The 20,315-nt window shown below is 36.8% G+C and overlaps 1 protein-coding gene and 1 pseudogene across 1 annotated transcript; both read right to left on the reverse strand.

The window, feature by feature from the left end:
- Nucleotides 1–1,547: 1,547 nt before the first annotated feature.
- LOC124097329 (olfactory receptor 1M1-like) lies at nt 1,548–3,321 on the reverse strand. Its single transcript, XM_046451765.2, has one exon. The coding sequence runs from the start codon at nt 3,011–3,013 to the stop codon at nt 2,030–2,032; it is 984 nt and encodes a 327-aa protein (XP_046307721.1). The 5' UTR covers nt 3,014–3,321; the 3' UTR covers nt 1,548–2,029.
- An 8,997-nt stretch (nt 3,322–12,318) lies between these two features.
- On the reverse strand, nt 12,319–15,112 carry LOC124097330 (general transcription factor IIF subunit 2-like; annotated as a pseudogene).
- Between the last annotated feature and the right edge of the window lie 5,203 nt (nt 15,113–20,315).

The raw sequence follows: 20,315 nt of genomic DNA on the forward strand, positions 1-20,315 counted from the left end.
ATCGGTTACACATCCACTTTTTTACATACTGCCATGGGTCTTTTATTCTTCCAAATGAATTTTAGGACTGCTTTTTCTATTTGTGAAAAATGCCATTGGTATTTTGAATCTGTATAAAACTTTTGATAGTATGTCATTTTGAAAATATTAATTCTGTCTATTCAAGAACATGGGAGATCTATCCATTTTATAAGGTCTTCTTCAATTTCTTTCTTCACTGTTATACAGAAGTTTTTCATGTCTTTGGTTAGAGTAATTCCAAATTATTTTATTTTTTGAGATTATTATGAATGGAATAGTTTTCCCAATTTATTTTCAGTAGATTGATTATTGGAGTACAGGAAAGCAATTGATTTATCTATGTGTATCTTATATCCCCTTTCTTTGTTCAATTTGTTCATTAGCTCTAGAAGTCTTCAGGTGGAGGTTTTTGTGTCTTTTATTCTTCTAGATATAGGATGATACTAGCAGCAAGCAGACAATTTGAGCTCCTAGTTTCCTATTTATATCTCTTTAATTTCCTTCTCTTTCCTGATTGTTCTAGCTAGAGTTTCAAGAACCATGTTTAATAGGAGAGATGAGAGTGGACATCTTTGTCTTGTTTTTTGTTTTTAGAGGAAATGTGTTCTATTTTTTTTTCCATTCACTATGATGTTGGCCTTGAGTTTGCCTTTACAATGTTGAGGTAAATTCCTTCTATTCCTCCAATCTGATCTCTACTCAGTAAACTATAAATTACTTAAATTTGTCAGTCATTTCTTTGCTGAAATTTTTTCTTGGGTGTACTATTGCCCTGAGAATACAATTGAAACTTTCCATTATGTCAGAAAATGCTTATATACTCTAGATCCTCAATAATTCACAAACCCATATCCTTCCCAGGCTGCCCATGGTCTTGAATTTTCTCTATTCCTCAAATGCCCTAGCCATGTCCTCTCCAAACATTGCAGTGCCCATTTTTATAATCTTCTTTTGACAGAAAATCTTTTAAAGTACATGTAAAAATAGACATCATCATCATTGTAGTTTTCCACAATTTGACCCTCCATCAAAATCATGACTATAGATTCTGATTCTATTTCTATGAATTTATCCTACAGACACATATGCTATCTTACAAAATGACATTTAATAACATTATTTATTGCAACACTATTGGAAATAGAAAAAAATATTATAAACAACCTTTATTGCCATTTTCATTGTGATAGGCTGATGGTTAATCACATGGTAATGAGGGACATAACTGAAAGTATAATTCATCTCAGGTAATAGATCCCATTAACAGTATTCTTAATATAGTGAGATTACAAGTATTGTGAATTTAAAAATATAATTTGAATCACATTGAGGAAAGGGGTACCTTAATATAAACTTTCATTCACCCCAAACATGTGATATGTCTCATAGTGAGACATCTTTGCAGCTCTCAAACACAGAAATTTTGTGATTAAATCAATCTATGTGTAGAATATTGAGAGGACCTATAAGCATTGATCTGATTTTTGTTATTATCGTAAGTCAAGAGGTTGTTGAAATTAGATTCAGTGCATGACAAACCATCACTAAAATGATCAAAGTTCTGCAAGCCATGTGATTGTTTTCATTTGCTTAGTAGTTCTCTGTGTTACATATTATTCCTGAAATATGAGACATTCAGGCTTAGAGAATATTTAGTGCATTTTTCCACATTTTTATTGATGTATTACAGTTGTCCATACTGTAGGATTTGTTGTTACATTTCATAAGTGCACAAAATTTAACATTATAATATGGTTAATATCATTCCCCAGTATTTCCCATCCCCTTAGGTTTAGTGACTTTTAAGTATCTTCTCATTTCCAATCCGATGATATTCTAAATCAGTTAATAGGGACCAGAAACATTTATTCATGAACTCACTTCTTCCATAATCCAACCAAGGGGGTCAACAGTGAAGATTATTCCATAGGAAGGTAGTTCATATGGTTATTAGGGGTACAACCCATCTCTCTGAAACATGTTCAGGTTAGATCATAACTCTCTGGTCTCAGGATTCATGTTTCCATTCTCTATTTGCCTGGGAACCAGGCTGGAAGTTTCCTGAGATCCAGAGTTTCCTAAAAAGTCTTCTCAGAGCTCCTTTAACTTCCTGGTTTCTGAGGCTGTAGATTAGTGGATTTAGCATAGGGGTGACCACTGTGTAGAAGATGGCAACCTGACGATCCTGATCCAAGTCATAGCTGGAGGACGGCCGGAGGTACATGCGGATCACAGAGCCATACAAGAGCAACACAACCAAAATGTGGGAGCTACAGGTTGACAGAGCTTTGCGCAGGGCAGCAATTGAGTGCATGTGGGCTATGGCAATGCCAATGCGGGCATAGGAACCCAAAATAAAGAAGAAGGGGCTGACCACAACAGCTACACCCTCTGTGAATATTAGCATTTCATTGACCACTGGCCGAGTGCAGGAGAGCTGCAGCAGGGGAGTTATGTCACAGAAGAAGTGGGTGACCTGGTTGCCACAGAAGGTTAAGTGTGTGACTAACACACTGTAAAGAAGACTGTTAAGGCTGACAATCACCCAGGAGGTCAATGTTATGCGCAGACAGAGGCGATGGCTGACAATGGCAGAGTATCTTAAGGGGTCACAGATGGCAACACAGCGGTCATATGCCATCGCAGCCAGCAAGTGGCCTTCCATGCTGCCCACAGCCATAAAGAAGAACAGCTGGATCATACAGCAATTGTAGGAAATGATTCGATTCGTGGATAGTGTGTGCACAAGCATCTGAGGAACAGTGATGGTTGTCAGAAATATGTCAATAAAGGAAAGCTGGCTGAGAAGGAAATACATGGGAGTATGAAGTTTGGGATCTGAGCAAGCAACAGTTACTAGAAGGGCATTGCCCATAACTGCAACCAGGTACATGGCAAGGACTATTCCAAAAATAACTGGCTGCATTTCTGGCCTGCTGGACAAGCCCAATAAGACAAATTCAGTCACTTCTGTCCTATTTTTAGTGGCCATAAAATATGGTTTACATCACCTGCAAAGACGGAGGATCAGAGTTGGAAAGGGATGAGAATGATGTCAAGACTCAACCAGATCTCAAAGTCTCTACCCTTCAATGGGCCATTGCAGTGAAGATCTATCTGGTCCTAACTTTGGATGTCAAGAAACTGGATTTTTTCAGTTGTATGTGATATGGACTTTCACTGGTCATTTATTCATATATGAATATAGGAAAATTATGTCCAATTCATTTTACTGTCTTTCTTATTCCTATCCCTCTCCCTTCCCTTCATTCCCCTTTGTCTAATCCAATATACTTTTATTCTTCCCTCTCCCTCCCTTTCAAGTAGGTATAATATGTCAAAATAGACTCTACTGTTATGTATATCTAAAAATAACAAATAAATTTTTTTTAAAAAAAAGAAACTCAATTTTGTTCTTTCAGTATGGATTTTTCTATTCCGTTAAGTCAACTAAAACTTATCTGTGATGAAAGTAGAAGTGATTAATCATAGACTTTATTAATTATTAATTTTCAATGAAAAATCGAACCTGTCAATGAATGGGATTCTCATGCCTTTTTGATTGGTTTTCCCCACAGGCAAATCAGGAAAGTAAAACAAAGAGAGAAACTTTGATGTTGCTATACAAGTAATTTTGATGAAATACTGTATTTTTATATAAATGTAATAAAAATAATTTTAAAATAGTATGGTATAAGTTTGGGAAAATATAAGATATGTGTAGCAATTTTACATTATTTGATAATATTATTTCTTTCAATTTTTGTCAGATTCATCTTTGAGTCTTTCCATAATAGAAATTAATGATCACTTTGTTGAATGTCAAATTAAGTACTTATAATATATTAAATTTTTCTATAATGCAATTTTGAGGAACCTCAAAACAACTTTTGCTTTTACATGTAGAAATGTGTTAAAGCCAAATATTTGGCACAATATAAAATAATAAGAAACATTTCTGTTTTCTTTGTTAGATGGAGACTGCTTCTTGTTTTGCTAATGTTAGATTTTTAGCTGTAACATCACTGACTGAGCTAAACAAACAAATCATCTTTGAATACATAGAGAAGAAAACAACTCAACTAAAAACGGGAAAAGGATCTGAAGACATTTATCCAAGGAACATGTTAAAAATTTATATGTTAAACATATAAACCATTACTGTAACATCTCACCTAGACCACCTCTATCTCTAACACTTCAGAAGTTTCAAGATTGAGAGTAGTCTTACATCATTAAGACATAATAAAGAATAAATTCCTAAAATCACAACTGTGAGGTCATCTGATTATACAAATTATTCATTTCTGTGCAAAATCTGAAGCATATTTACCTCTATTCTCCCAGGTTGATCTTCACAGTCACCTATCAGGACTTAATTCCTTTTCAAGAAACAGACACCAAGATGTACTTATAAACTCCAATAACCTCAGTACTACAGCAAATGCAAGATGAAGTATCCTTTTGCTCTGGTTCAGGACAACAGGGAAGGAGGTCACAGGAAAGAAAACAAATCAAAATGTTAGAACTGACTCGTTAAGTTTTGTGATGGTGCCATCTCTATTTTTACATAAACATGCTGGTATAAATCAAGGTCAATAAATCAGTAACTATAGTATTTTGAATTTATCTAGACTTTCAATTATCACCATATTAACAACCAAAATAATTAGATCAAGCACACAGGAAAAGGTAATATTAAACCCACTTTGATAGGGTTGGTTTCTTGACATATTAACTCTTTTTTTTTTTTTTTTTTAGAAAAGGGATAGTGCATCTCAGTGTGCTTACAAGCTAGGAGATTACTTCAAATTCTGTATTTCTTTATGGCATTTGCCAGTAAATGGATGGAACTGGAGAGTATCATGCTAAGTGAAATAAACCAATCCTGTAAAACAAAAGGCCTAATGTTCTCTTGGATATGCAGATGCTGACTCATAATACTCAGGTTGGGGGTTGGGGGGTAGTTAAAGTTCACCAGATAACACAAGGAGGAATGGGTGGAATAGAGGGAGGATGGGAACAGGAAAGACAGTAGAATGATTCGGACATAACTTTCCTATGTTCATATATGAATACACAATCAGTGTAACTCCACATCATGTACAACCACAAAAATGGGAAGTTATACTCTATGTATGTATGATATGTCAAAATACATTCTACTGTCATGTATAACTAAAAAGAAAAAATAAAAAAATCTTTTTTTAATTCTGCATTTCCTAACTGGGAAAAAAAGGAGGTAGCACTTATAGTTTATAAATAAACTGGTTTTCAAGCATAGAGCCAGAGCCAATGATAATAACACACCATTTAAAATGGCCATTTAAATTTTTTAATTAAATTTAAAATTTCTTGAGAAATGTAGATAAAATAGCATTCAAAGAGCAAAGTGTTCTCAATAAGTAATAATAATAATAATAATAATTAATAAAATGGCCTAAGGCAATGAATTTCATTTCCAATGGAAAAAAAAACAACTGTGCAAACAAGCTTAAAATTACTTTTTATGTGTCCGCAGTATAAAATGTAATTTATAATAAAATCTTAACCCAAATACCAATAACTTTTAAAAAAAAAAATGGTGGAGGGGAGAAGGTTTTTTTTCATTTAGGGGAAAAAAAATTTTTTCCTAATCTTCAATACACAATTTAAACATACAGCTACTGTAATATTTTATCAATTCCTATGTACTAGAGCAACAACAAGCTCTAAATACAATTACATTTATAAACAATGGGTCAAGGATTTACTTTAAAATACATCCTACTTTCCCTTACCCTTAAATTTCTAAAAATCACATACTTTCCTCAACATCTGCAGCCATCTAGGAATGTTTAGAAAACTTGTTCATGATCTTAATTCCTAATCCCTGGCTCACTGGGCTCAATGACAGAGATCAAAACCACCAAAAATTATGGCTCACTTGAGGTCAGAGGAGAGACCCTAGTTCAATGAGTCTCCTCGGGTGAAAGCAGGGCTGCATCAACTGGCTCCATGCAGGAGGGACAGAGGACCTCATCAACGGGTATCTGTAAGGTCCAAGTAATGGAAGTTTATGCACCAGCAGAAATCTAATTGGTCCCCATGAACAAGTCCTCAAACAGATCCCACACTCTGGCATCTTTTTTCTGGTCCATCTCCTCCAGTGTTATGAACTCCTTTAGGCACAGGCTGTACAAGTCATGATCTTTGAGCTAGCCTACTGTCCTAATCTGTTCCGCTCCAGTCAGCTGAGTTGCTAGCTGAGTGTAGGTTAGATGGTAGACTAGATCTGGAATGTTACTGATATGGTATTGGTGCTTCCTGGTCCAGCTCTATTACCTCACTGAAGCTGACTGAGAGTCCTAAGGCAGGGAGATGTCACCTGAGGCTGGGATTTGAGGTAGTTCCCCATCTACCAGGGATATGGTATATGATCTGTGCACTGTGCTGGCAATCTTCTCATTTCCCCAATTTCTGATGATTATTTTAGTTCTTTAATTCCTGGCTTTCATCCACTTTTTCTTTATATATATTTAAGAAACTATCAAATAATGTAATCATGGGCATAAATCTTTCTCAGACTTTTCCTGTCTAAAGTTCTTTTCATTTTACACTTATTTATAATAACCATTGGTTCTTATTTCCTATTCAAGGTTGATGATGATAAGTCTGCTGCCAGTCTGACTCCTATTCCTTGTCTGGGTTTCCACCTGGTAATTTTTTAGGATATTAATTCCTCTCATCCCTAAACTTTATAAAGATGGTGCTGCTTGTAGATGTTTTTTATGAATTCTGTGATGCATTTAGGAGATCTTTTGAACATGAAGATATGTGCCCCTCTTCAACTCTGAGATCTTTTTTGTGCAGTTGCTTTAACTTTCTACCTAGGACTTTTTAAATCTCTTTCTGTTTATTAATCTTTATTAATCTTTTTTCTTCATGTTTCCTCTTTGTCTTTATAGCCTATGCCCCAGATTATAACCATAGTAATCCATCATCATTATTTCTTTCATACTTACAATTGTGTTTCACTCATATCCATGAGCTCTTTATCATTTTGTGTGTTTCCTTACAGGAGTATTCTATTCTTGTTTTGTGGGTGCATTTCTCTGAAAAAAAATACATTTTTATGTTATCCTTTGTATCTTGCATGACGGAAATTTATTCTGGAATCAAATTTTTCTTTTATTCATACTGTATTTCTCTTTGATGCTGCTGATTTGCCATTTTTGGTGCACTGGAGTAGCTTGTTAGGTAGTAAGTGCCGATTCCTCATGGAATTGTATTTGCATATATGAGCCTATATTAGTGTCTACCAGAAATAAGAAAACTTAATACCTTGTGAGGAGTTTATCCTTTTGCTATTTATCCCAAATATAAATGAGAACTTTCCTTTAAGATATAATGGCCAATTTGTTAGCCCTAACTCTTTCTCATTCCAGAGAAGAATCTTCAAGTTTTCTTTGGGATAAAATGCAGGCTACCATGATCTGAGTCTTAAGTTAGGGGAAGAGAGAAGGACATTTATAGAATGGCTGGCTTAGTTGTATTGTAGTGTTCATTTTGGTTACCACCCATGTTTCTCACCCTTTCCCCATCCTCCATCTTACTCTTTTCTTGAACTGGTTCCCTCTGGGCCTTGGATTGCTGCCAGGAAGATCAGCCCTCTCCTCTACTGAAATCCATTCCCTGTATTCTAAGCAATTTTTATCTTATTACTACTTTATTTCTGTCTCTTGGAAACTCACTGAAATATCACATCTGCTAATGATTCCCCTTCCTATTACTATTATGAAACTTTCCCTTTGTTGTTATTTTATTGCTATCTCTAGAGAGTTGGAAGAACAAAAATATATGATAAACCCAACACTCCTAGCTCTAAAATTCTAAGATGCCTCACCTCCACAGTAGGAAATAAGTCACAAAAAGGAGTAGATATTCAAGTCTACTAGTAAGGGACATTTCCCCTGAATAGTGCTGACGACTCTAAAACATGGTTGCCTTTTGAACTCTCTTTACTTATCTGCAGGCAAAACATTTGCTTTGTCTTTCATCACAAATACATCACATAAATCTCCTCAATCATATAAGTTCAGACCATCTTTACTTAATGGATCACATCTTTAAGGTAGGAGCTTAAAAGAGAATGAAAACTTACTTTTTCCAGTGTCTAGACTTTAGCCTTTATTTCTTCCTGTATCCTTTTGTGTTACTGGGTATAGTTCAAACAATATGCTTGTGTGATCTTATGGCTCAGACAAGTCAGAGCCATGCTTAGCTGTTGACATGAACATTAGGAATATGATCTATTAGTGCCTTCATGATCTAAACTCTATTTCTAGTATGCTCACAACCTTTGTATCACAAAGGTTGAATCTGAGATGTATAAATAAGTACCTCCTTTTTTACTGTCTCATAAATAGGTCATCTAAATTCTCAAAAAATAAAAAAATAAATTTGACCCTCTATTATATATTTCTAGCATCTGGGAACCATAAAACATCTTCCATTACTTTCCCAGTGACACGACCATATTTTCCATCTCATCCTTCACTTCTCACTGAAAAAAATATATCTTTCCAAGTTTTAATTCATAATTCCTCCAACCTATTGCTCCTTAACTATGATATTTGTACCTTATGCTATTCTCTTTGGTCTTCTTGGTACTAACATCATGCTATTTTCTACAAAATGAATGTGGTATTTTATTTTCTGTCCTTTTCCATTTACTACTAGGGCAGGGTGTAACACTAACCTCACCTGTTCTCTGTACCTAATATCATAAACCAAGTTAGAAAGTCTGGCAGAGCTTCCCTCCCTCTTGCCCATTAGGGATGCCTTTTTTTATCATTTTCCACAAAAGCCTTCCTGGAGGGTAGCTCATCACAATGAAGCAGACTCACTGAGATGCACTCACTCTGGGACCCTACTAACCCCAGGAGGCTCCAATTGCATTCAGATGAAATACTAATTGGAGGGGGCTGAGCCCTTCCACCTCCCTGTATCAACTGGGTCTGTGACTCATTCTCCTTCCTTGTACCTAGATATTGCCAAGCAAATCCCATGAAACCTCTGTGAACAATTGGGCCTGCAGGGAAGTTCTACCCTTCAGGGGGCACCATGGCCTTGTATACTATCAACAGCCATGCAAGGAGAAACCCAAGAGGATTCCCATTTCATCATCTCAAGAAGCCATCTCTCCTAACCTATCCTCTCTGTAATTAATGACTGGTTGTTACTTAACTCAGGTGAATTAGATGCAAAGCATGAAGATTCACAAGATTGCAATAGGAATGTGCTGACCGTTGCTATTGTGTCTCCATCCTACTCTCTAAAGATTTTCTGCTTTCCTGTGCTCACCTCATCCTTTGGCTATGTTTAATCTGGCCGTTTTGTTATTTTACAACTACCATTCTTAGAAGATCTGACTTAAACAAGTCTTTGAGAAATAAAATTAACAGCAGGAGATGGAGGACTATATTGAAAAATGTAAGATTATTTGCAAATGGAGAGATCCTTGGTCTGTATGACATAATAATGACATATGCCTTATTGATATAGATTATGTGTCATGGAAATAACCTCAAAATGGAAACAGTGGTATTTTTTTCCACCATTTGCCTGCATGAGAGAAAGTTAATCACCAGCTAGAAAGCCAAATTACTAGTTGATAAGGCTGACCAAATTCTAGTGGAAATAAAAAGATTTAACCAATATTCTCCCTACCCCCGACCCAAAATGAATTGTACTTATCAAAAGCCATGGAGTGACATTTGTTGTTTTTGTTTGCAGAGGATTTACTTGAGTTTCTGGTAGCACCTTTATTACTTTAGGGAATAAAGTATTACAGTGACTAAATCATAATTTCACTGTCCAATCCCCTCCCCCCAGAATTCCAAGGAGGCAACGGAGAGATTGAAAAGGCCTGGATGTGGTTCATTTTCACTAGTCTCACTTTGAGCAGATCATCCTGGAGTTTCAACTGTTTCTGAAACAGGATAAATTTGGGGCCCCCTCTGAATTAAGAGCAATATTTTTCATGCTAAGAAGAAAAGCTGAAGAGGTACAATTCCCCACTCATTAGAGTGCCAAAGAGGTGAAGAACAGAGATTGCCCCTGCCCTGGCCTGTCTAGCACAGGCTAACTACATCCCCTGAGTGTACTTCCTGCCTGTTGGCCCATTTTGTCCCTCCTCAGGCCAACTATAAATCTATATATGTATATGCCTGGTTTTGTTTTCATAAATTATAGCTGTTTCTGTGGGACCAGAAAAGAGAAGATAGCTGCTTCTCCCAGTCTGATCAACTGCATAAAGTTCCCTTTTCCTTTTTTCCATATTTTGTTTATTTCTTATGCAGATAGGCAGGCAGCCAAATCCAGTCATCTGGGATTGAGATAGGGTCCCTTGGCAGGGTGACCAATTACAATTCTTCTTCCTCCCACCCTCTCCACACCCCTGCCCATCTAACAAGGACTTAAGATTCTTCACTTTTGCATGCAAATGTTTGCAGGGTGGCTACAAATAGGATTAAACATTCAGCATCTCTACCTCAATTTTGCTTCTATTCCTTTGTTCTACGTCACCTTGGATTCCAGGAACAAGGTCTGATCCAATAAACATCTTGTGATGAATTAAAATAACTTCCAGAACAGTAACTTTCTTATCAGGGAAAAGGCCCTGGCTGACAAATCCTGAGATAATGACGGACAGACCACACCTGCTCAAGATCACCTGCTTTGGCTGCCGTGAAAAGCTCCCAGCTATACAGACCCCCAAACTCTTGGCGTCAGTTCCCTTTCCATAAAACATCAGGGTCATTTAACCCTTGACGCCATGTCAAGGACACGGATCCCTTTGTCTTTCCAGTGTCACCCACTGATTAAAGTTCCTCTCGTGCTGTTCACCACTATCTTTTTGTTGTTGTTGACCTAATTAGTTATACATGACAGTAGAATGCATTTTCACACATCATACAAAAATGGAGCATAACTTCTCATTCTTCTGGTTGTACATGATGTAGAATCACACCGGTCTCACCATTGCCTTTTCTGTTTGTTTTTTGGGGTGAGTGGCCGGATCTGATTTGTTAGATGCCTAGAATCAGGCTTCTGGCCTAGAACTCTGGTAACCCCACACCTATGACTTGATTTTTATTTCAGCTTTAATAAATAGGCCTAGATATTAGAGAGAAATAGCTGCTAATTTCACCAAAAATGTGCCCTAACCAGATATTATGTGTCCTGCTCAAGGAACAACACAGAACTATCCTTGACAGGTCTCCCTCTTCCAAAATCAAGCATGGATCCCATCTGACTTCCAACTTATGGAAAATATCAAGTGCAGAGAAATATGTTAAACTATAGTATGGTGACAAAACCAGACAAATTCTGACTGTAGGAAATTCCACAGGAAAATGACCCAGTTTCTTCCACAATTTGTAAAAGACAAAAAAAAAAGGGAGAGAAGAGATAGAAGAAGGAAGAGAGAGAAAAAGACAAAATACACTAAAGAACTACTCACACTGCGGGAACCTTATTGGAATCGTGATTCTTTTAAACTATAAAAAAATTTTTCATTGTATTTTAATGAGAAAATTGAGTATTTCAACACTAACGAGGCCTTAGTGATATTAAGAAATTGTTAAAATTTTGTTATGATAATAGCATTGAGGTTGACTTTTTAAAAGTCTCTATCTTTAGGAATTGGTTTTAAATATATATATATGTGTGTATATATAACACATTCATATATTTATTATGGATAAAATCATAAAACATGAGATTTGGTTGAAAACAATAGGAAAAGGGGTGGGTTGAGGTAGGGATGATACAATATTGGCAATGAGTTGGTAAAGAAGCTTTTTTTTGAAATGTTCTTTTATTAATGAAATATGATCATCTTTTAAGGCAAGTTGATTTTTGAACAATTTCAGAAAAAGTAAGTTTGCTTTTTATTCTTTTAATGATTTCTATAGTTGACCTTTTTTTTTTCCCTTACTATATGATTCACTTTGGATCCGTGCTCCTCAGAGAGGCAGCAAAGACAGAGTCTTCACTCAGCAAACATTTCCTGAACTTAACATTTTAAAAGTTAACACTTAAAATGAAAAGCCCTCTTAATCTCTAACCCTTATCCCCATCATGAACTTACAAGTTTAATACAAGTTAAGTCTATAACTAAATTTGTCCTTTCTCAAAAACACTTAAGAAACTCTATGGAATTATAGAGTTAAAAAATTTACTGAAAGAAACTAAAGGACCAGTCGTTATACTCCTCAAGCTTCCCGATGTCAGTGCTGGGTAGCATCACCCTCAGGCTGTTCTGTCTGCCTGCTGGCTTAAGGCCTCTCCATCGCTCTTCTCTTCTCCCTGATAATGCCTGTACTCTGGCTTCAGCTCCCATGTGTTTTTGTGGATCCCTTTTACAGTCTAAATTCCATTTTCTTTCAAGATGTCCTTTAGGTATCCCACGGGTGGTTTTGTGATGTCCACCAAGTCCTTAAGATTATAATACTGATGTTTCTCAAAGACTGAAAACAGCATGACTAGTACATGTTGCTTATCATGTACTAGCTCACTTTCCATCTTCTTTTTCCTTTCATATTCAATATCATATTGACAACAGAAACAGATTTGTCATTTGTTGTTACAACTTTCTCCAGTTGATGTGATAACCTTACAGGTTTGGAAGATTCTTCTATCTGCAGTCTCTTTAATCCCATATAGTTTCACTGCCAGGAGGTTGACATTCAGCTCTTTGTACCCCTGTTCCTGCCAATGAGTTTATCTGGTGAGCCTTCAATAAATACTGCTAATGTCTGTCCTCCAGCATTTTGTAAGACAAATGGTGTTCTCCAGGAGCATTGACTGAAGCTGGTTTTCTGCCAACATCATGAATATTTGCAAGATCCTCATTCAAAGTAAATGACACCTCAGTCCTTCCTTGATTCTTGGCAATCCGCAATTTCCCAACTTCACCTCTTCCAGGGGCTTTAGCACACTGCTGTGACAAATATTTAGGAACCTTGACCAGCCACAATCTGGTGTTGTGCTTGGCACTTGTTAGGTCAAGTTCCCAGTACTCTACCAGGGGTCTTCGGAGATGGAGGGCTGTGGGCGAGTGTGCAAAGGATGAAAGGTGGTGGAAGGCAGACAAAAGCCAGAGTGGCTCACTGCCAGGATACTGGGAACCCAGGGCTGGGGGATGGTTATTATTTTTTTATGGAAATTTTTTACCAGAACTATTCCTTTATTAAAAAACCAAAATCCATAATAATATGGCATATGTAAAGCATCCAAAATGTGTCTTACATACGTAGGATTTTCATAAGGAACATTGTAACAGGGTTCTACTTTATGTCTTGAATGTAAACCTTGCTGATGGACCATGGGAAGCCTTTGTTGAAACTGACTTCTTCTTTCTCCCTCTCCTTCTCCCCCACTCCCAACTGCAGAAAAACAAGATCAACATTCTTCCTATCCTAAGCTGAGTTATCTGTCCTTTCATTTACTGCCACCTTGAACAAAGAACCCCCAGACCTGTAAGTGGTAAAACAGCTCTCTTGAAGATAAAGTTGAACACTAATTACAGATATGGATAATATTTGGAAAACGGCCCTTGTCCCCTTTTTAAAGCCCTCGGTTTCCCTGGCATTAAGAACGGCAGCCTCCATGATGTGAGTCCATTGCCTTTCTCCTTTGCTAGCAAAGCAATAAAATTTCTTCCTCCTTTTCCTCAAAGCCTCATTATTGGGTTATTGGATCCAAGACAAGAACTCTAACTTTCTGTACCAAAATTACTCAGACAATAACTCTAGATGATGCTCCACATCACTAATAACCAGAGAAGTGCAAATTAAAATCACAATGAGATATCTCTTCCTCGCTGTTAGAATGGCTGTTATCAAAAAGATAAAAGACAACAAATGGTGGGAGGATGTGGGAAAAGGGAACACCTGCACCCCATTGGAGGGAATGCAAATTACCATGGTCATTAGAAAAGTGGTATGTGGATCCCTCAAAAAATTAAAAATAGGAATAATACATGATTGATTAGAAGGTTAGGGAGGGAGAGAAGACCAGGAAGAGCACAGAGAGCTTGGAAGGCACTGAAGCTGTCCGGTATGATCCTGTAGTGGTGGATACGTGTCATTATACATTTGTCCAAACCCAAAGATTGTACACCACCAAGAGTGAACCCAAATGTACACTGCGGGTGTGGGGAGGAGGTGTTCAATGTGGGTTCATCAGTCATGACAAATACCCTACTCTGATGCGAGCCTCTGTTGGTGGGAATGGCTGTGCCTGCAAGGGAGAAGGGAGTCCACGGGAAATCTGTGCTCTCAGTTCAGTTTTGCTGTGAACCTAAAACTGCTTTAAAATATCAATCATAAGTCCAAAATATCAGGGGAAAAAGAGGGAGAGAGAAAGAGAAGAGGGGTGATTCCATCAAAATAGAAGAAAGATCAGTGGACTAGACAGAGGGACTGGGGGGAGGGAGAAGGGACAGGAGAAGGGAAGAACAGAGGACTGAATCTGACCTAACTTTCCCATGTGTGTGTATGAATACATCACAGTGCATCTCACCATCACGTATATCCACAAGATGCCAGCTTAAAAAAAAAACAACACCAAAAACCTAAAAGTAAACAGCAGAAAAATCAGTAGAGGAAAGGGAATAGGGGGACAGAGTAGGAAAAGGAAAAGGGAAGAGTACTGGGGACTAAATTAGAGCAAATTATATTTTATTTTCAGGATGGAAAATGACCAGCATCCCATGGGGGGTTCTTCTGCCCAGAGGAGTCCAAGCCACCCTAAATCTTAATATCTCAAATAATTAACAAATAATAAAACACAAACACATAGAAATATATTTACAAACAGTGAAGCCCCTGATAGATCTAGTCCACATGGGTTGGACAAAGAGAAAATGGCCCCGGTGGTTTATTGAAGGGGTACATCAAAAGCAGGGATAATGTTTCAAAGGCAAAGTCTTGCTTCCTGATGTCTTGCAGTCAGCGGGTTGATTGACATCTCAGCAAGTCATACCCATCTCAGGTGCTATGTGGGATCTTAGGTAGAGCTTGAGGCGGGAGTTCACCTGCATCAGGCAGTCAGTCCCTGTGGGGGGTGCCCCAGGGAATTCCCAGTGCCAGGCTTATCTCCTCAAGAGGCTATGTACAACACAGTCCACACACAGCCCACAGAGGCTTGTGACATTCCATGAATCTATAATTATGTCAAAATGAGTTCCTAATGCTATATATAAATTTTAAAAAAGATAAAATAAAATTTTTCCAAAAGGATGAAGTGTGATTGTTAACTTAAAAATAAAAAACAAATAAATAAAATATTGAGACATTTTAAATAAATAAAAACTGTGTACAGTGGGATGATAGAAGAAAAGGATGATAAATCTCACAGTGTATGTGAGAAGACATCTAAGCTATGTTTTTGATATTATTAAAGAAATAAATACACTTCTGAACAATTTTGAAAAATGTGATGGTGACCATTAACAAATAAAAGTAAGATGTATACACTTCTAGATAGCTGGTGGGGAAAAAGAGAACAAAAATTGTGATATATAATAAAAACAAGAAAATAAAAACCAAAATAAGATTGGCAGTAATCCAAAATATGGAGGAAGCACATGATAGTCACAAAAAAGGAGGCGACATTAATGTACAGGAGAAATATAGGGTGATGTACCTGCTCAGAGATTATTGTAGGAAATTAGTAGCTGTCCCACTCAGTTCCCAACCATCTGAACAGACAATGGGATCAAAGTTTTATTAAAAGTAAATCTGTTGAATAAATCAGACAGCACTTTCCTATGTTCATATATGAACTCCACATCATGTTCAACCACAGGAATGGGATCCTAATTAGAATAAGTTATACTCCATGTATGCATAATATGTCAAAATACACTCTACTGTCATGTATACCTTTAAAAAAATTTTTTTTAATTAAAAATAAAATTAAAATTAAAACGAAAAATATTTTTTTTAAAAAAAGTAAATCTGAATTAGAGCATGCCTTAGTCATCTACAGATATATAACAAATTACCATTGAGCGGACATCGCAAACCACAGAAATTTATTTCTCAGAGTTACAGAAGATGAGAAGGCCAATGTGGAGGTGCTGGCAATCTGAAGTCTGGAGAGGGCCCACTTGCTGATTTGCAGATGGTGTCTTTTCACTGTATTCCCATAGACAAAGAGCAAAGAGGAAAGGTAAACAAGCACACTCTGACCTCTTCTCATGAAGGCACCTATCCCATTCATGAGGGCTCTACTTTCCTGACTCTGTTATATCCCAAAGATACAGCTCCCAATCCCTTTGCCTTAGGAGTAAGATTTTAACACATGAATCTTGGGGAAATAGTCCATTCTCTCTCCTTTTCTCCTGCTTGAAGATAATTTCCCCTTAACCTTCCCTGTATCTGGACAGAGAAAGAAATGTGGCTTAATAGTCAAATATCTGCACAAAGCCATGATTCCCAATCCTGGCCATGAATCTGGAGAGTTTCTAAAAACATTACTGTCCACATTAGTGATTCTGTATTAATTGGTCTAGGATTAGGCCCAGACATCAGTCTGTTTTTGCAGCTACCAGATGCTTCTGATGTGCTGCAGGGTTGAGAATGATAGCTTGGAAGCAGTTTATTTCAGGCACTCACATGTAGGCTGTGGCCAGAAGAATGTAAGAATTACTAATTAAAGAGTTGGTGTATAAATGGTGGATGAAGAAGATTTCTTGGCAATCTTTTCTGCAGAGTGAGGTAAGATTGGTTCTGTACATGGATTAAATGGTCCCCACCACCAGGTATTAAGAAGTCATGAATATTATCATGATAGGAACATTGTAATGACATGGAAACTTTTTTGGCAGTATATTAAGTATTGTGCAAAATTATATATAAAATATTATTACTATTATGAAAAATAAGCATATTGATAAAAGTCTATGTTCAGTAGTACAATAATTTTCTTTATTTTTAATTGATTTTATTTTTTAAATGAATGCCAGTGGGATGCATTACAATTCTTATTACACATGTAGAGAACAATTTTTCATATTTCTGGTTGTTTATAAAGTATGTTCACACCAATTCATGTCTTCATACATGTACTTTGGATAATGATGTCCATCACATTCCAGCATCCTTGCTAACCCCCTGCCCCCTCTCTTCCCCTCCCACCCCTTTGCCCTATCCAGAGTTCATCTGTTCCTTCTATGCTCCCCCTCCCTACCCCACTATGAGTCAGTCACCTTAAATCAGAGAAAACATTCAGCATTTGTCTTTTGGGGATTGGCTAACTTCACTTAGCATTATCTTCTCCAACTCCATCCATTTACCTGCAAATGCCATGATTTTATTCTCTTTTATTGCTGACTAATATTCCATTGTGTATATATGCCACATTTTTTTTTATCCATTTCTCTACTGAAGGGCATCTAGGTTGGTTCCACAGTTTAGCTATTGTGAATTGTGCTGCTATGTCCCTGTAGTATGCTGTTTTTAAGTTCTTTGGGTATAGACCAAGGAGAGGGAGTACAATAATTTTTAATCAAATAAAGCACACTAGGACCTTGCTACTCAATGTGTGGCCTACTGGTTAGCAGTATTGGTGTCAAGTGAAAATTGATAGAAATACAAGTTCCCATAAAGTTTGAAAAACATGATACAAGACACTAACTAAAAAAAATAAAAAATAGAATTAAAAAAACTATAAGTAAATAGCAGAAAGATCAGTAGGATAGAGGGAAGGGAACTCTTTGGGGAGAGAGGAGGAGAGGAAAAAGGGAAGTCCTGGGACCTGAATTAGAGCAACTTATATTCCATGCTTTTATAATTATGTCAAAATGAATCCTAATGTTATATGTAACTAAAAAGAACCAATTAAAAATACAATCAAAGTTTGCCAAAAAGGTAAAGTATAATCGTTAACTTAAAAATGAAATATCAAGGGCTGAGGTTGTGGTTCAGTGGTAGAGCGCTTGCCTGCAGGTATGGGGCACTGGGTTTGATCCTCAGAACCACATGAAAATAAATAAAAAAATAAAGGTGTTGTGTCCATTTACAACTTTAAAAAATTTTTTAATAAAATATCAAGCATCATCAGAAGAACAGAAGAAGCAAACACAATAGAAGAGGACAGAGAAGATAATTCAGGGTACAGGGGCAGGATTCTAGGAAAAGTGTACAATTTGGGGGAAATAAAAAACATAACTTGTTCCCGGTGTTGTACCAATGTTGAATCGCCCAGCAAAAAAGAATCTAGCTGTCAGTGAGCACTTATAAATATCTCCACCTGTTTTGTGTTTAGCAGCTATAAGAAGTAATTCAGAAGTATGTTACATAACCTTTTCTATCTTCAAGCACTCTAATCTAATTTCAGAAATGATGAAAACAATAGACCATAATAATGGCAACTTTTCTTTACCACTTAACAGTTTACAGAGCACAATCACATATAAGATGTTAGATGAAAAGGTAGTTCTGGTTTTCCTAATATCTGAGAAAACCAAGGCTCATAGATTACACAGACTCAAATAAAATGATACAGTTAAAAGAAAAAGTGATACAGTAAGAAAGTGATGGGATTAAGAGCTCATCAAAAGCCTGATGACTCCAAGTCCGATGCACATGGGCTGCTCAAGTGCAGATTGATAGTGTGCTCTGTAGGGTTAACACCATGAACTATGGAGCAGATGGGTAGCAGGGAGGCCCAGTAGTCATTTGTATAGGATATGAGCAAGACAGAGACTTGGAGGAAATTATAAGGACTGAGAGTACAGTTCTGTTTGGGGAGGCTATATAGCACCTGCATGAACAGAAGATTTACAGACTCACTGCAAAGGTTTGGCCAAGCAAGTCACTTATCCTCTCTATGCCTCATGAGGATAATAATAGCATATCATAAGGTTGTTGGAAAGAGTGAGTTGATATGTGGAAAGAACCTTAAATGGTGTCTGACACATAGTAAGCACTATGTAAGTTAGCTACTGTGCAAATGTAAAAGGTTTTAGGAGGAGTTTGATAATAGGATAATAGGAGGAGTTTCAAAGTACATGAAATTAAGACCAATGGTCTCAATTGTAGCTATGTGTTAGAATCATCTTGGAGGATGTTTTAAAGTTGCTGGTGCCTAAGTTTCACCTCATAATAATTGAGTCCAAATCTCTAGAATCAGGACGCAGACAACAGAATTTTTTAAAACTTCCCAGGTGATTCTGATGCACAGTAAAGGCTGAAAAGCACTGATATAGATAGATAGGAAGAATTGGGGTTGACTTATTGGAACTTTACATATCAGTGATGGTAGTGGAAATACATTGAGTTATGGGAATGAACCTATAGTGAGGATTTAATTTCCTATATTGTCATTGTACAGTAATAGTACTCTGGAAGACCTGAAAAGAGAAGTGACATTTTTGGAGAGAACAAATTATACTTTTACAATGTTGGTTGGATTGTGAATTAGTACAACCACTATGGAAATCAGTATGGAATTTCCTCAAAAGGCTAGGCATGGAACCACCATATGACCCAGCTATACCACTCCTCAGCATTTGTCTTGAGGAATTAAAGTTATCATACTACAGTGATACATGCATACCTATGTTTATAGCAACACAATTCATGATAGACAAACTGTAGAACCAGCCTAGATGTCCATCAACAGATGAAAGGATAAATAAAAATGTGATATATATACAATGGAGTTTTATTCTGCCTTAAAGAAATATTAGATTGTCATTTTCAGAAAAAAAATGGATGGAACTAGAAACAAATATATTAAGTGAAATAAGTCAAACTCAGGTTAAGGGTCATATGTCTTCTCTCATATGCAGAAGCTAGAGAGGAAAAAGGACAAGAAAGTTGGAGGGGACAGGGTTCTCATGAAAATCAAAAGGAGATCAGAAGAAGAAAGGGATCAAGGGATAGAAAATAGGGAGGGAGGAGGGAGTGATTGGGAGTGATATCAGCCAAATCACATTTTTATCTTGTGTATCATGTGCATGTGTGAGTATGTAACAATGAATCCCATCAGTATGTACAACTATAATGAAAGAATAAAAGATGTCGAATAAAAGAGCAGACAAGTTCTGTGACAGAATAAGACAAGCACAGGCAATGTGGTGAGGACTCAGCGTAGGAGACGAAATGTCAGTCAGGGATACAGTAAAGGTCTACATCTTTGAAGTCAGAGGACATGAGTAGTGCAATATCGTGGGAGCTAGGCATGTGGCCAAAGGGACTGTTCCTAAAAAATTATTAGACAGATAATGCAGAATA

This window comes from Marmota monax, unplaced genomic scaffold (genome assembly GCF_021218885.2).
Source record: "Marmota monax isolate L192 unplaced genomic scaffold, Marmota_monax_Labrador192_F-V1.1 WCK01_AAM20220418_F8-fsc00020, whole genome shotgun sequence".
Lineage (NCBI taxonomy): Eukaryota > Metazoa > Chordata > Mammalia > Rodentia > Sciuridae > Marmota > Marmota monax.